The 17,456-nt window shown below is 32.6% G+C and overlaps 1 protein-coding gene across 2 annotated transcripts in view; it reads right to left on the bottom strand.

Annotated features, from left to right (window-relative positions):
* Nucleotides 1-17,456, bottom strand: part of itpr3 (inositol 1,4,5-trisphosphate receptor, type 3) — a 96,811-nt gene that overhangs the window by 55,512 nt on the left and 23,843 nt on the right. Inside the window, 8 exon segments of one of the 2 annotated variants that reach the window (NM_001313811.1) lie at nt 289-435; nt 600-683; nt 2,894-2,992; nt 4,882-5,040; nt 9,829-9,915; nt 10,113-10,234; nt 11,797-11,867; nt 13,892-14,306. In NM_001313811.1, the coding sequence (NP_001300740.1) occupies nt 289-435; nt 600-683; nt 2,894-2,992; nt 4,882-5,040; nt 9,829-9,915; nt 10,113-10,234; nt 11,797-11,867; nt 13,892-13,983 (861 nt within the window). In that variant the 5' untranslated portion in view covers nt 13,984-14,306. 2 annotated transcript variants of the gene reach the window in all.

Below are 17,456 nucleotides of genomic sequence, written 5' to 3'. Positions count from 1 at the left end.
ACAAAAAAAAAAAAAAATATATATATATATATATATATATATATATATATATATATATATATATACACAGTATAATATAAATAATATATGTTGTTTTAATGCTTGAAAACCATAATTAAAAAAAAACACTTACAATCTATCTTAATTTATAAAATTTAAATGCTAGTGCATTGCCACAGAAAAATATTTGGCTCTTAAATACATACACACACATATATATATATATATATATATATATATATATATATATATATATATATATATATATATATATATATAGGCTATTACCTCCACTTCCCATAATGCATTAGAGCTGGTGGCTGAAGTAGCTGACTGACGCAGAGTTGTGCGCAAGAACACGTGCAGTTTAGACTTGTACTCATCACAGGTCAGAAACTTCTCCTGTTCAGCGTGAAACAGCCTCACCACGTCTCCCTAAGAATGAACAAATCGTTTATTATGAAATATCAACTTAACAGGCTTGGCCTTCAAGAAACATTAAAAAGCCTTGAAAATATGACAATGGTTTAAGCAAACACTGCATGTTGGAAAAGATGGATTTGTGTGTATGAAGTGAGAAATGTGGAGTTAGCACTTACTCCTTTCAGCACTTCATCTTTGTGGTCACTGAACATCATAAACAGACTGATCTTCCAGCTGGTGTTGCTGTTCACAGAGTTGATCTGTAGGAGGCAGTATTGTATTTTAAAAATGCATGGCTCCTTTTGGAGATGTCCACAAAAACAGCTTTATACTCTCTCTCTATTTAAAGTGGGACCTCACAAGCAAAACATATGTCATATACTGTATACCTAACATATTTGAGCTTTGGTCATTTTCTAAAGCCTTTTTTCAGTTCAATGTAAAGAAAGCACACAAAACATACTCGAGTGTTGTCACAATTTATCTATTTTTTTCTGTAGACTTCCATTATAATACATATATTTAAAAGCGGTTTTCTAAATATAGACACATATTTGACATTTTATTAGCAATTACAAAACAAACTATACAGCTCAATTCATATGTATATATTGTGAAGGTTTATACAGAGAGAGACGTTCACACATTACTTGTCTGACTATTAACAAATGTTTCTTTTTAGGCATTTACTGTATAGTATTTTCTGAATTAAGAAATTATTTTTAAAAATTCTAAAATCCCCTCTGTAAAAATATATAATATATTATACTGTGTCCTAGCCACCCATGACAGCAATGCACAAAGTATTAAAGAAGCTATTTCAACATAATAAACTACAATGAAACGCATCAAATGAGTTTAAATACTATTTTACATGACATCTGTATTTTATTCAGTGTTAAATGTTAATCAGTATGAGTTTAAGTGCTATTTAATGTCACATTTGTGCTTTATTCAGTGTCAAATATTGCTATTATGAGTTTGAATGCTATTTTACATAACATCTATGCTTAATTCAGTGTCAAATACTACCAGTAGAAGTTTATATACTATTTTACATGACAATTGTGCCTAATTCAGTGTTGAATGTTATCAGTATGAGTTTAAATGCTATTTAATGTCACATTTGTGCTTTATTATGTGCCAAATATTACTATTATGGGTTTGAATACTATTTTACATGACATCTGTGCCTAATTCAGTGTACAATGTTATCAGTACAAGTTTGAATACTGTTTTACATGATATTTCGGTAACACTTTACAATAAGGTTAATTAGTTAATGCATTTACTAACATGAACTAATCATGAAAAACACATGTACAGCATTTATTAATCATAATTGAACATTTACTAATGCATTATTAACATCCAAGTCCATGCTTGTTAACATTAGTTAATGCACCATGAGTTAACATGAACTAACAATGAACAGCTGTATTTTCATTAACTAACGTTAACTAAGATGGACAAATACAGTAGTAGATATATTGTTCATTGTTTGTTCCCGTTTGTAAATGCATTAATTAACATTGATTAATGAACCTTATTGTAAAGTGTGACCGATATTTCTGCTTTATTCAGCGTCAAATATTACCAGTAGAAGTTTAAATACTATTTTACATGACAATTGTGCCTAATTCAGTGTTGAATGTTATCAGTATGAGTTTAAATACTATTTAATGTCACATTTGTGCTTTATTTAGTGTCAAATATTACTATTATGAGTTTGAATGCTATTTTACATGACATCTGTGCCTAATTCCGTGTTAAATGTTACCAGTATGAGTTTAAATATTATTTTACATGACATTTATGCTGTATTCAGTGTCAAAAATTACCAGGATGAGTTTGAATACCATATTATGTAACGTGTGCTTGATGCATGGTCAGATATTACCAGTATGAGTTTGAATACCATTTTAAGTTACATTTATTGCCATTCTTAAAGTGAAAAAAGGTAGTTAACCTCAGACGACTGAAAATAAAATGACTAGCAAACAGTTTACACAGGAACATTAGAACTGTGACTAGATTAGTGGCGAACCGATAACATCAGTCATTATGCATGTAATTAAATAATGTTAATGAGATTTAATATTCATTAATTAGGTTTTTAGGTAATTAGGCTGTAACTTAAATATCATGTCGCATGTTGTTAAGACAGAGTGTTACACTCTAATAAGTCAAAAAAAGAAGGATTTTGAACCTAACTTCATCCCATGTTGACATTTTTGTGCTAGAAATGTGTGCAAACTAGTGCATATTTCATTGACATCGATAACTTTTTCATGTAATTAATTAGCTGTGAGGGTACAAGATGACTATTAATTTATTATAATTTATTATTTTGTTAGCCTATTGTCCCTATTCATCTGCAGTATCTTGCTTTAAGCCATGGGTAAACACATCTACTTCACAGTCATGTTGACAGACAAATGCAATGTAAACTCGTTAACTTATCGCAAACCTCTTTGCACCCTGAATGATCGGGAAGCTCATAGCTGCTGGCATGGAGAGGCTGTCCAGCATTCACAGGATTCAGGATCACTTTGTCTCCAACCACCACCTGCAATGGATTACAAACCATTCAATATGAGTGTCATGAGGGCAGATATCTGAAAAGCAAATATGTACATCCCTATCAGTTTACACAAGGAAGAAGCAATCTACAAACATTTAAACCCAGATTAGCTTGGTAAACCTGTTTAAATGTGTAATAGGATGATTCGCATGCTTTTTTTATAACTCTTGAGTGTTTACGTGGGCTTTGTGCATGCAGTAGTTGTGCTTTCTATAGGCCATGGTTGGTATTTAGGTGTGTAAATGTATGACTTCAAAGAATGTTGATGTACTTGTACATACTGTAGGTGATGACTATAAAAGCATGCAATTTTATATGCACACTAAAAACAAAACTAATCCAAACCAAAGAAAAAAGAAGAATCATTTTGCATATACAGCTGAAGACTAAATTTTTAGCCCTGCTTTAAAGTAGTTATAATTTTTCAAATATTTCCTAAATTATGTTTAACAGAGCAAGGACATTTTTATAGTATTTATTATGTATCTTCTGGTAAGGTCTTTTTTATTTTAGTAATGAATTTAAAAGAAGTATTTTATAAAAATACTTTTTGCCACCTTTTGACTAAAGAACAAACCACGGTTGTAATAACTTGCATAGTTAATCTAATAAACCTAGTTAGACTTTAAATTTCACTTTAAGCTGAAAACTATTATGGACTGTTATAATGACTAAAAGTTGAAACCTTTACGTTTGATAATAGGTTAACATATTAATGTTAAAACAATATTCTCACCATTAAATGGTATTTAAAATTACTAATAATTGTTTTCAATGGTATAATATGAATATCACTGCTCTACAAGATTTCCCATAGATTATAATTAATAAGTATTATCGAAAACATTAATACAGTAATTAATTCTATTCAGCATAAATGAAAATAGCTACTATGATACTTACTATTAAATGGAAAAAGGGTTTGAGCAGCTTTCAGTTGTCAGTATTACAAAGCATAATGCCTTTATTCTTTTCTTTGAGCTAAACTAAATGATTATAATAGATTTTATAATAGATTACTTAAGGATAACACAAAGAAAAAAAAAACATAGAACATAATATTTAACAATTAATTTAAATATCTATTTATTTATTTACACTGTTATGATCAGAAATGTCTAATTAATATGGAAATAATGTCAAAATATCTTATTGATTAGAAACAACTTAACTTTGTACTTGTAAACTTGTAAATAAAAAAAATAAAATTATATTACACAACATCATACTTATTATTTTTTTAAATATTAAATATAAATTATCATACATATTTATTTGAACTGTGATATTGTTTATAAAAACTACTTTAACCTATTTGGATGTAAAATAATACTATATTATATTTATTTATAAACTTCTTTGTTTACACTGCTATGATCAGAAATGTGTAATTGTGATTGAAATAATGTCACAATGTAAAAATCAACAACCAACAACAACTTAACCGAATGCATTTTTGTTATATAACATTATTAAAATATTGTAATCATTATTTTATTTGAACTGTGATATACAGTAGTTTACAAAAACCTACTTTTTAACTAATTTATTGATTTTGAGGTAAAATAATACTACATAATATTTATAAATTCATAATATTATTTATTTGCACTGTTATGATCAGAAATCTGTAACTGTGATAAAAATACTGTCCCAATGCAAAAAAACTTGAAGCATCAAAACACTTTTTCCTAAACATGTTCTTTATTAATGGGATTTTGACATCAAAATAATTCCAGAATGTTCCTGACATGAAGTTTCCTTAGATTCAACCTATTTTTTCTGCAAATTAATTTCCCAATTTTTGCCTCATATTTGTGACTGTTGAGCGTATGCGTGTTTGCATTGAGTTTATGTGTGTGCACTTGCATTACATTGTCTCCGTTGGCTCTGAGCTTCCAGAAAGGCTGAATGAAAAGCCAGGAGCCCTCATTCCCCGTCCCATCCAGAGTGACGCGCATTGCATTCTTCTCCAGTAGTGCTGGGAGACGCTTATTTACTGTCAAATACTTGTTACTCTTCATGTGGAGCAGCTGAAAACACATCGGCATTCATTAGAATCAACATCTCTGCCGTGTTCTTAATAAATATAAAACAGGCACTTCAGACACTTAAAGAGGACCGATAACAAAAAATTCACTTTTATAAAGGGTTTAAGCATATTTGTGTGGCATTAGTGTGTGAATATAGCCAGCCTCTAATGGTAAAAATCTATTCATTCTGTTTTTTTTTTTGTTTTTTTTGTTTTTTTAAATCGCACTTCATAAAACCACTTTAATTGACATTCACCCTTTGTGCATGTTTTCAGAGGGAGGAAAGACCCACCCATTAGTGACAATCTCTGCCTTATTAGCATAGTCAGCCCTGAGTGAGAAGCAGCCATCCGCCATTAAAGTTTTCAGAGTTTTAGAATGCACCAATGAACACTGTAGCCTCTATAGCCATGTCTTTTGACACTTTCATTTTTTCACAAAGATAACATTAGTCCTGTTTTGAATCTGCCACTACGCTGACACATAGTTGTTTGTAGCTCTGCCCTCTTATTTAAATTGAAAGCGGCCATCACCAAAACTACACAGTTTAAATACAATATAAAAGGGAGAGTTTTAAAAAGTTATAAACAATTATTTGTGGTGTATTTTGAGCTGAAACATCTTGTAAAAAGGGGCAGAATAGCTCCCCTTTAAAAGTAAATCCACAAGCCACACATGGTGTCACTAATACTCTGGATCACTTGGCAGAGGAGATAATCATAATTATTCATTCATTCATTTTATTTTTGGCTTAGTCCCTCTATTAATCTGGGGTCGCCACAGCGGTATGAACCGCCAATTTATCCAGTATAAGTTTTACGCAGTGGATGCCCTTCCAGCTGCAACCAATATCTGGGAAATATTCATACACACTCATACACTGCGGACAATTTAGCTTACCCAGTTCACCTGTACCGCATGATCCTGGACTGTGGGGGAAACCGGAGCACCTGGAGGAAACCCATGCGAACGCAGGGAGAACATGCAAACTCCACACAGAAACGCCAACTGACCCAGCTAAGGCTCGAACCAGCGACCTTCCTGCTCTGAGGCGACAGCACTACCTACTGCGCCACCTCATTATTATTATTATTATGATTATTAGAATCAATTATTAACTGAACATTTATTTTATATCATATATCAAGTCATATCCTATCATATCAAATCTTTTATGTAATGCTATGCCAGCAATAACGGCTATTTTCATGGCAAAAACGATAAAGTCAAAATAAATACAATAAAGCCACAAACAAATAAGTACATAAATTAGATTCATTAACATTATAGATAGATTATATATATAATAGATTATTAACATTAATATATGATACAAACTTTAAAGTTTGCTGAATATCTTCGAGTGAGTTCATTTCATGACTTCTGCATTATTTAAAGCGAGACAGTCCAATTAAGTAAACACTTGAGTCTTCATTTTTAACCTAAAAACCATGAATTTGTCTTGTATGTTCAATATGGACATGGTAAAAATCCCTTGATCAAATCTTGACTGGAAAATCTGTTTGAAATGTCAGGGTGTATTCCATACTATTTATTTTTAGTCAGCATGGTGGCTCAGTGGTTAGCACTGTCGCCTCACAGCAAGAAGGACGCTTGTTCGATCCCTGGTTGGGTCAGTTGCCATTTCTGTATGGAGTTTGCATGTTCTCCTTGTGTTCGCGCAAGTTTCCCCTAGGTGCTCAGGTTTCCACCATAATCATGCAGCATAGTTGAATTAAATAAACTAAATTGGTCGTAGTTTATGTGTGTGAATGAGAGTGTATGGTTCCCAGTACTGGGTTGCAGCTAGAGGGGCAACCGCTATGTAAAACATATGCTGGATAAGTTGGCGGTTAATTCCGCTGGGGCGACCACTGATAAATAAAGTGACTGAGCCTAAGGAAAATGAATGAATTGATTAGTCATAGCCACCATTTGTTTTAAAATCACACTATAGTTAACATTTCAAAAATGCAAGTCAACCAATGCTATCATACAATAACACAACGGTCTGTTGTGGTTTATTGTTGTTTTCCACAACACTGCACCTACTACTGAGCTTACTAAAAATAAAGCACTTCCTTTTCTTGTCTGAAAAAAAGACCTTTACAGATATTTTGAATGGGTGTGCTAGAGTGTGTTTGCTGAATGGCAGGAAGCAGAGCTGATAATTTCAACTATACAACACTTTCTGACAACTACAGTGTTATTATTACAGTTATAAAAGTTAATCAGTTATGTTTTGAAGGTCTCCTACTACTATAGCTTTATATTTACGAGATAAAAAAAACTTTTTTGTAATAAAAGTACACATCACTTCTTGTCTCACAGTCTCTGAAATGATCATTCAAGGATTCGAGAGTCTGCTCTGGTCAGACTGAAAATAATATAGATATGACTGTAAAAAATGGTGATGATGGAATTTTTGATTCTGAGCCTCAAGCACAAGGAAGCTTCCATCAAACATTTTGCATGATTACAACTTAATGCAGACTTGTAGAGCTGCATATTTCTGAATAAGCACAGAAGAGTTATGTTTCTGTTTCAATACAGTAAAACTATTAATGAAAAACTGGATCTCCTGATGACTTCTGTCGGCAGTTCAGAACGATTTCTTTATTTTAGAATAAAATGACAGTATTTTGTCATGTACTTTGATCTTTTAAACTTTAATCCTTTCACATTCAAACTGCAATATTTCACTAAGCATTAAATGTAATATTTGAAAAAAGTATAATGGGGTAGTTTAATATGTATTTGTGCAAATAAATGTGTTGGCTATTACTGTATTATATTATACTCTACAGTATTACTGGCTGTAATCTACAGAATCACCAAGCAGCCGTTTTTTTTTTTTTTTTTTTTTTCAGGAACCTCTACTCTCAGAGATGCCCAAAGTGGGGCCCAAAGCCCATTGTAACCTTTGATATGGCCCACCATCCCATCTGAGAAGAGAGTGAAAATGAAGGAGAGAGTTGGGGAGAATGCCTTTAACAAAGATCGTTGTTTCTATTTTGACTAAACCTTTTTTGTTTGTTTGTTTGTTTGTTTGTTTGTTTGTTTAATTGCTGAGCTACAAAAAAGCAAACTGAAATTAAATGTTGTGAATGAATCTGAGTTTTTAAAATGTAAATACTGTCACTCGATGAATAGTGGACTACGAAGAAGACATCAGCGAGCAAATCAAGGCAAAATTAGTGTAACCCCATTCTGTTAGAAATGAGTTATATAGGTCATTATAAAATGTAATATAAAATATACTGTGTTAGTTATTATACCGCAATGTTTTCTAGTTATTTTAAAATATTATTAAATAAATAAGGAAATTACACATGGCAACTATATTTATCTTCAGCCCACAAGCCTCAATCAAGTTTGGTTTTCGGCCCTTCATAAGAAAAAGTGTGGGCACCCCTGCTCTATAGTATCAGGAAAAGGCCCTGTTTCCTTTAGTGCAGCACTGCTGTAGGCACATTATCTGTCACTAACGTCACTGACAGAGAGGAAACACATTTTTTTTGCATTTTCTGACTCAGATAAAAAAAAATGTGTGGGTACAGCTGTGACTTTTAGTCAGTTACTACTGTACACAAACTGTGCAGAATTCACTGATGCGTGCTATTACACTGAAACAAAACATTTGTCCTATATATATATATATATATATATATATATATATATATATATATATATATATATATATATAATGTTTATTAAAACAACTTTAGAAAGATTTTTATTTCTTACTGACATTACCAACCCACCATATGTCATCAGCATGTCTAGCCAATTATATAGTTCATTGGAGTAAGCACCACCCACTTTTCAAGATATGACTGTCATATTACAAAAACATGTTTACACTTCACTTGTTTTTTTTTCTTTTCAGCCAAATAACTCTTTTTATTTATTTTTTTTAGAGTCCATAATTGGTGGTGTGCCTTGAATCTTAACTGTAATGCATGATTACCCCAGATATCTAGGAGAGCTCTTAATCTTTTGTTTCTGGAAGCAAGGATTAAGCAAGTCAATTCTGTCTCCTTTATATATTGTTAAATACTAGGGCAGAGTATATACACGAATCAGAGAGTGAAATTCACAACCTCTTAAAACCTTTTTTAAGATTCTTTCTATACATTTTAGACCATTTTAGGGCTCAACCGGAAACACTGGTGAGATTTTAACTGACAATATACTTACTAAATATTAATGGAAGAAACTAATCCAAAACTAAACCATTATTCATATACTGAATATAAAAAAAATCTATTAAATCAAGCTAATTCAGCAGGTTGACGCCTATAGAACTGAAGAAATAATAGTGTTGACTTGATTATTACAGTAAACAAAGCAGCATGATGTCAAATCTAGCAGGATTTTATTGATTTCATAAACTACACAGCATCCTGATATTCGCAGATAAAATTCAAGCAAACGTTTGCATACAACCATACATTGCATAATCAAAAATAATATAAAATTGAATACCCTGCAAAATAGCACTTTTTAAATACTTTTAAAGGGCTTTAAATTTCTCTACATTGATTTATCAACTTTTTAAAACTCCGCGGACACCCAGTAGTGAATGTCTAATTATCTTGAACGAACTGCTGCTTAATTGAGCTTTACTCCTGGTTTTATGTTTTTATGAATATTAAATGCAGTAATGTGTCTTAAAGTAATGTTTCTAAGTCTGGGAAAAACACATTTTGCAAAAAATGGGGAAAAATGTGGCTATAAAATAAAAAAAAAATGAAAGGGATCATTTTACTACATCCAAATTCTCACCTGAATGACGCTGCCGTATTTAACCACATCGCCGTGGACCTTTTTGTTCTCAGCATCATTCTGCTTTTGTTCCAAATTAGCTGCATGCTTTTGTAGGAGAAGAATAAACAAATCAATTACAAAGAACAGCAAACAGCTCAAAGGTACAAATGTCAATGAACACCTAAACTGAATACATCGATCAAATACATCAGATTCCTCTTTGCTCAAAGCTGTGATAAAAGTAAAACCACAAACACTTTCAGTTTGATTCGCTAAAATGAATAGAAATATTTGAAACTTGCCTGCAATTTCTGAAGAAGCACCATGTCTCCAATTTTATCCTTTTCATGTTTGGCCTGTTTGGCTTTCCAGAACTGTTTCTGAGCCGAATATCTGTTCATGGGATACACCTTAAAGAGGCAGTCTACATTTAAAAAACAACAACACACAACAATTAAACAACATTTATGTTAGCTGATTAATGCATATTTGTAAATCTTTCTACAGTTCAAAACATGTTTATGCTTCAAAAAACACCAAAACCAATGTTTTCGTGAGACTGGAGAAATACAAATGACTCAAAACTCTGAATTATGGAACATAACATTGAAAAATCCAGACTATTTAACTTGTATTCAAAGTAACCGGGGAGCATTTGTACTCACTTGCATATGATTTCAATTGAACTTTTGAATGGTGTGCAGATCAGATCTTGATGGTTTGGGGGTTTATGGTTTGAGGTTACTTTTTCTGCATCGCTGACCCGGTGAGCATCAACAAACCAGCCCTAATTTTAATAGCAGCTTGCTCAACAAGACTAAAGCAAATATTACCTAGGCAGGTAACTCTAAACCAGACATAATTTACATGCTTCTTTTCACACCCAGCCTCTATCACCTTATGAAGAGTTTTTTGGGGGGAATGCTTGCTTATTCACACTAACATTCATTAAAACTATTTTGTTATAATATGTTTTTTATCTTTGCTGACGCTTAATTTAAAAAATAGTTCATTGTTCTTCTTTTCCCAGGTTCATTGAATAATATGAACAGATACAACATTTAACTGTATAATGCATTATTAAACGCTGAAATTATAATTTTCAGTTCATGTTAATTTGATTCAATTCAAGTTTATTTATTTAGCACTTTTCACTATAATTATTGTTTCACAAGGGGCACATTATTTTAGTTAATTTATAGCATGGAAACATAGTTAACCTGCTGTTATTTAGCCTATAGAAAATCATCATACCCATTTAAAATAATTTTATTTGTCATACAGTCTGAAATCAAACCACATTCCAAATAACTTTTTCAGCCTTTGGAATGTTTTTACAGCCTTCTCCTAACCTGTGCCTTTCTACAACTTTATCCTGAAGGTTTTTTGAAAGCAGGGTGTAATGTGAGTAAAGGTATAGATCTTAACAGGGTATGATGACTTTCTGTAGGCCCTGTATAGGTGATGTCTATGTGTACATGTTACATACTGAAACTGTAATTGCTTACATTGTGTATTAAGTATAATGCAAACTTTTATTTAAGAGGAAATTAAGCCCTTAAAGTTGTATTAAATATGGTTATCATTCTAAACAAATTATGACATTTATATTTGTTTCAAAAATATATATACATTTACACATTTATCATTTCAAATATTTTCAATAAACTTTAAAATGTTAATAAATATAATAATACATTAAAAAAATTTATCTGACTCTTGTGCATATTTACCCGCTTGTCATATGGCTTATTTCCATATAATGCAAATAAGTAAATAAATTAACTTAAAAGATTATGCTTAAATTAACAGTCAATTATGTGGAAAAAATATATGAGAAAATAACACTGGAACAATATTATAGTTTTATAGTACATAATAATATTCATCTGAAATCTAAGATTTTATGCAGACTTTAAGCTTCCAATGAAGTGACCAATGAGAAAAAAGTACATTTAGCTGCACTCAAGGTCATTTGAAAAATACCTCTGAATTTTTTGGGAGGGTTTTCTAAATCTCCACTTGCAGGCTCCACGACACAACGGTCATCCACCAGCCTGGGAAGGTAAACACATGGAGCCATCTCAATAAAACTGTATCAGCGGTCATAAAAAAGGATGGGTCACAAATTTCAAAAGTTCTTCATTCCTGGACTGAGAGTCAATTTCTGCAGACTTCAGACATCCTACTAGAATATAAAACAAATTCTCTGCAAAATATGTATTGGTGGTCTAGGTATATTATCAAGCCAATCAATCCTGATAACACCTCTAGGTGTAACCTGCAACTAACAATAGCAACTTTTGAGTGTTTCTAGGAAACAGGTTAAAACGTGTTTATATGTTGACAGGCCAGTTCAATAGGACACTCGATGAGCCTGTCAAACAGAATGACTGAAATAGCCCAAGGAGAAATCCTGGACGCCTGTGAATGCTGTTTCGGAGTGCCGTTCTTGAATAACGTGTGCTTTTTAGGATGATTGTCTCCATCGTTTTTGTTCTTGCATCTGGCCTGTATCCAAAAACAGGGGTGGTATTTCCTCCTGACATTAAAACAACAGTAAGATTTGGGCTGAAAAGTTCATGCTGTGAAAATAGCATTAAATAGTCTTTCTTCCTATTCAATGACTAAAAGGTCTCATTGTGCTGTATATGTAAATTCAAGGCTGTGAATTTAATTGAAGAAATAGTCTGGTGTTTTCACAAAATCATTCTGATTGCAGTAAAAATGAGACAAAAACAGTGTTCAGGTCACTCATTGGTCAACAAGAAGTTTTTTTAAACTGAATCAAATATAGTAAGAGTTCAGGACAGAATATACAGTTGAAGTCAGAATTATTAGCCTTCATTTGGTTTTTTGGTTTCTTTTTAAAATAATTTCCAAATGATGTTTAAGAGAGCAAAGGAAATTTTCACAGTATGTCTGATAATATTTTTTCTTCAAGAGAAATTCCTATTTGTTTTATTATGGCTAGGATAAAAGCAGTTTTTAGTTTTTTAAACACCATTTTGAAGGACAAAATTATTAGCTCCTTTAAGCTATATTTTTTCTGATAGTCTACAGAACAAACCATCATTGTACAATAACTTGCCTAATTACCCTAACCTGTCTAGTTAACCAAATTAACCTAGTTAAGCCTTTAAATGTCACTTTAAGCTGTATAGAAGTGTCTTGAAAAGTATCTAGTAAATTATTATTTACGGTCATCATGTCAAAGATAAAATAAATCAGTTATTAGAAATGAGTTATTAAAACTATTATATTTAGAAATGTGTTAAAAAAAATCATCTTTCCGTTAAACAGAAATTGGGGGGGGGGAATAAACGGGGCTAATAATTCAGGGGGTCGAATAATTCTGACTTCAACTGTATATTAATTATTGATATTAAAAAAGTTCCAAAAAATGTGAAATATTACTATTGCTCATGATCACTCACAACACTGACTTCAGCAGTACATGTTATTTAAATGTTACTTAAACGTACAGCTATGAAAACTCTCTGGATTTATGATTTATGAGTTTCTGTAATTTCTTTTGTTTAGCAAACTGATGACCTCTTAACAGTTTATAATAAAAATATCAGTTAAAGCATTTAATTTTGGTTTAAGAACAAAAAAGCTGTTTGTATTGCTTATATACATTTTTTTATCCACATTCACGTTTACAGTACATGTGGGTGCAGAATAACTTGCTCTATGATTGAAAATATGATTCACAATCTAAGCTTTCTTTTTCACATCAACTTCTGCACACCTGTGTTCATATCTCCCTTTCTATTTGCAAACCAAAACACTCAAAACACATCAAAGTGCAGAGTAAAAGTAAGCCACTGTACAACCAACTAGCACAGAAAAAGAGCAAAGCCTTCGAGCTGAAGAGCAAAATGCAGCCACTTGATTTATTTAGTCATTTAATTATTAATCAATAATCAATGTCTAGGATTTCAGCATATTAACTGCGAAAGCTTTTAATCCAGCTAAAACATCTGGTGCAGTATCTTCTTGGGTTGAGGTGAAGACAGACTACAGTAAAACGCAGGCAGGAAGACGTACAGTAAAAGTCAATGAGAAAGACACTCACCCCAGTGTGCTTATAAAACCATTGACAGTTCCTTCTGCATACAGGGACACAATATCCCCGATATGGAGAAAACTAGACGCCGAATCGGACATCTTTGCCTTTCAATGCGAAGATGGATGCTTGCTTGAGTTTGTTCTTAAGAAGCCCGGACACTTTTCTCTCAAACTCTTCCTGATAAAGCGGGTGTAGGCACGCGCTTCAGCCACAGTTAAAGTTTAAATGCATCTCGGCAGAGCTGGGAATTTTAAAGAAAACAGCAAACGTGTAATCCCTGGTCGGGTGTGCAGCTGGGAGCGTGAAGCACAGATGTCCGAGGAGCAGCAGAAGTGGCTCGTTGTTGGAGTTTTGCGGCGTACCTGAGGTCACAGCGCTTCAAACCAGGAAGCACGCGCAACTTTGTCAAGTCAAAACACGCCTGTAGGGGAGGAGGAAGCCGCGTGGAAGAATACAGATGAGACTAACAGCCTCTTGAAAACGAGAAAAGCTAAAAAAAACAGCACAACAGTCATTGAGACCCTTGAGACTGACAGCTTCTCTTTGACTCATATATTACGAGGTATTTTGGAGCGTCGTGCTTACTGTGAATGACCAGTCAATAGTTGAGAAACATGGACAGTAACACTTTACAATAATAGTACGTTACATGAATAATGATTTTTAATATGTAAACTAAACATTACTTTATTGTGATCTAATGATTCTTAAGGCATGTGCTAATCATGAACTATATAACTACAACATTAGTCACATGAGTTCATGTGTGAATAACGGCTACTTGTTAGTACGTGATTGTTTGTTAATTATTTGCCACATTAGTTTATGCTTAATAAACTGCTTTAAGCTGTTAGCATACAAGGAAACACTATTTTGATAGTCAATTTGAGTATCAGTAGACTGTCTGCTTAATATCTGTGCTAATGTACCAGACATTTAACTGACTATAAAAAAAAATTGCAAGTACATGTCAATTTACACTAATCCTAACCTCAACCTAACAGTCAACTGAGTAGTTAAGGGTGAGTTAATGATGATGTGCCCCTCCAAGTAAAGTCATGACATAATTGTCATTAACATCTCATGGGTTCATGTTGGTTACATTTAGCTTAATCTTAAATGTTAAATAAAACATTAATTAATAACATGTACCCACAAGTATTTAATGTAGCCATTATTAACACACAAACTCTTGTGAATCATGTTGTAGTTGAGTTAGTTCACCAATAGTTTGTGCCTTAACTCAGTGGTTCTCAAACGTTTTTCATCAAGTACCACCTCAGAAAAAAAATTCTCTCCAAGTACCACCAAAATGAGTAGTATTAAAATACAGTAGCGCATTAGGCCCAGTAAAGCAGCTACAACTCTGCACAGTTAAAAAATGTGGCAGATTACATCAGAAATATAGTATTATATACATAATTTTTGACAAATTTTGAAATGTGTGTAGCATGTACATGACATATTTCATTCCTCCGCGTACCACTAGAAGGAAGCCTGCATACCACTAGTGGTACACGTACCACAGTTTGAGAACCACTGCCTTAACTCATTGATTCATAATAATGTTTACATATTATTACATCATTATTCATGTACTTTTATTGTAAAGTGTTCCGACATGGACTATTTCATTTTATAAGATGGAATGGAAAAAGTCTTTTCTGCTTAGCAGGCCTGCGTTTATTTCACAAGCAAAAAGTATAATAAAAGTAGTAGGCCTGAAAGTGCTAAATATTGCTTTAATTTAAGATAATTTCTATGTGAATATTGGTAAATAGGCAATTTATTCCTGTAATTTTGAACATCGTTTAAATGTCCCATGATTCTTCCAAAATAATTTAAAATGGCAAATTCGCTTCTTGATGTCTGATTATTATCAGTGTTGAAAACATGAAAGGGGTTTATAGTGTTACAAAATAACTAATTTCTAATATAAGTTGCTTTTTGGAACCAAAATATGTAGGCCTATCATTGTTTCCACAAAAAAATATGAAAATAAAAACGTACTTTTAAATGAATTATAAGAATATGAAACGCCATGATTGGACATAAATAATAATTGATCAGAATACAGCAGCAAATCAACAACTTAGAATGGTTTTTGAAAGATCATGAAACACTGAAGACTAATGATGCTTAAGATTTTGCATGGAATCACTTAAATTAAGTACATTTTTAATTGTATTAAAAAAGTTATTTTTAATTGAAATATTATTGTTTTATTGTCTAAAATGCACATTTGGTTAGCAATGTAATTTACCTTTCATGTGGTAACATATTAACTGCAATTAAAAATAAATTTAGTGTAATCGAAGCAGGTGGTTTATTCCGCTATGGCGACCTTTATAATTGAGACTAAGCCGAAGAAAATGAATGAATAAATTAAAGCAATCTCTGTCTGTAAGCAAGTCTTATAAAAAAACAAAACAAATCAAAATGATTTTTTGGGATAACACCAGGAATAGTCTAAGAAATTTAGTGTAATCGAAGCAGGTGGTTTATTCCGCTCTGGCGACCTTTATAATTGAGACTAAGCCGAACAAAATGAATGAATAAATTAAAGCAATCTCTGTCTGTAAGCAAGTCTTACAAAAAACAAAACAAATCAAAAACATTTTTTGGGATAAAACCAGGAATAGTCTAAGAATGTTTATATGAGGAGGCTACATAGGCCCAGGCACGTGCACACATAGGGCTCAACCTGTGCAGTGCACATGCCCTTTTTAGTCTTGGATAGAAAGTGCCCTTCCAAAATGATCAAAAGTGCCCCCGCGACGCAACACACCCTTGGTCCCGCCCTTCAGTAGGCGCGCGACAACACAGCTGATCAGAACGCGCGCGACAACACCGCTCCCCCCAACCCCCCCTTCTAAAAATTTATCCTGCACATGCCCTTTGGACGGTCTCTGCACGGGCCTCTATAAAAACACAACCACACAGCCTCTCATTTTATAAAATATGAGTAAATTTCATGTTTCAGTTCATAAGCCAAAACATGATATTCAACAGGACAATATTTAGTTTAAAGGCCCACAATCTAATTGTGTAATTGTTTTTATCAGTCAGTTCAGTTTCAGTTGATTCAATTGTAGTTTTTTTTATAGGAAATGTCATCTGCAAGTATAATATCTATTTACATAATAACTAATCCATTACTAACATCCAGTCATGCTTGTTAACATTAATTCACTGTGAGTTAACATGAATTAGTAATGAACTTCATTAACTAACCTTAACTTACATGAACAAATACTGTAAATGTATTGTTTATTGTTTGTTCATGTTAGTAAATGCAATAACTAACATTAACTAATACAATCTTATTGGAAAAGTCACCAATATTTTCAATACATAATGCTCTTTGGCAATGGCATATATTTTTGCACTTTAATAGTACAGGTAGTTACTGTGTACAGTAAAGGCAACTTCTACAGCAACAAAAGCTTATGTGTTGTGTTACTTCGATGTGTTGTGGTTTATGCTGAGAGCCCTCAGACTCACAGTTGAGAAAGGTGCAATCAATCTTTCCATTCAGGCTTGAAAGCAAGGCCACAGTAGGTTTAGTTGG

Source organism: Danio rerio, chromosome 8, assembly GCF_052040795.2.
Source record: "Danio rerio strain M-AB ecotype USA chromosome 8, GRCz13ab, whole genome shotgun sequence".
Taxonomy (NCBI): domain Eukaryota; kingdom Metazoa; phylum Chordata; class Actinopteri; order Cypriniformes; family Danionidae; genus Danio; species Danio rerio.
Note: the sequence above shows the minus strand (reverse complement) of the source record. Positions and strands in the feature narration are given on the sequence as shown.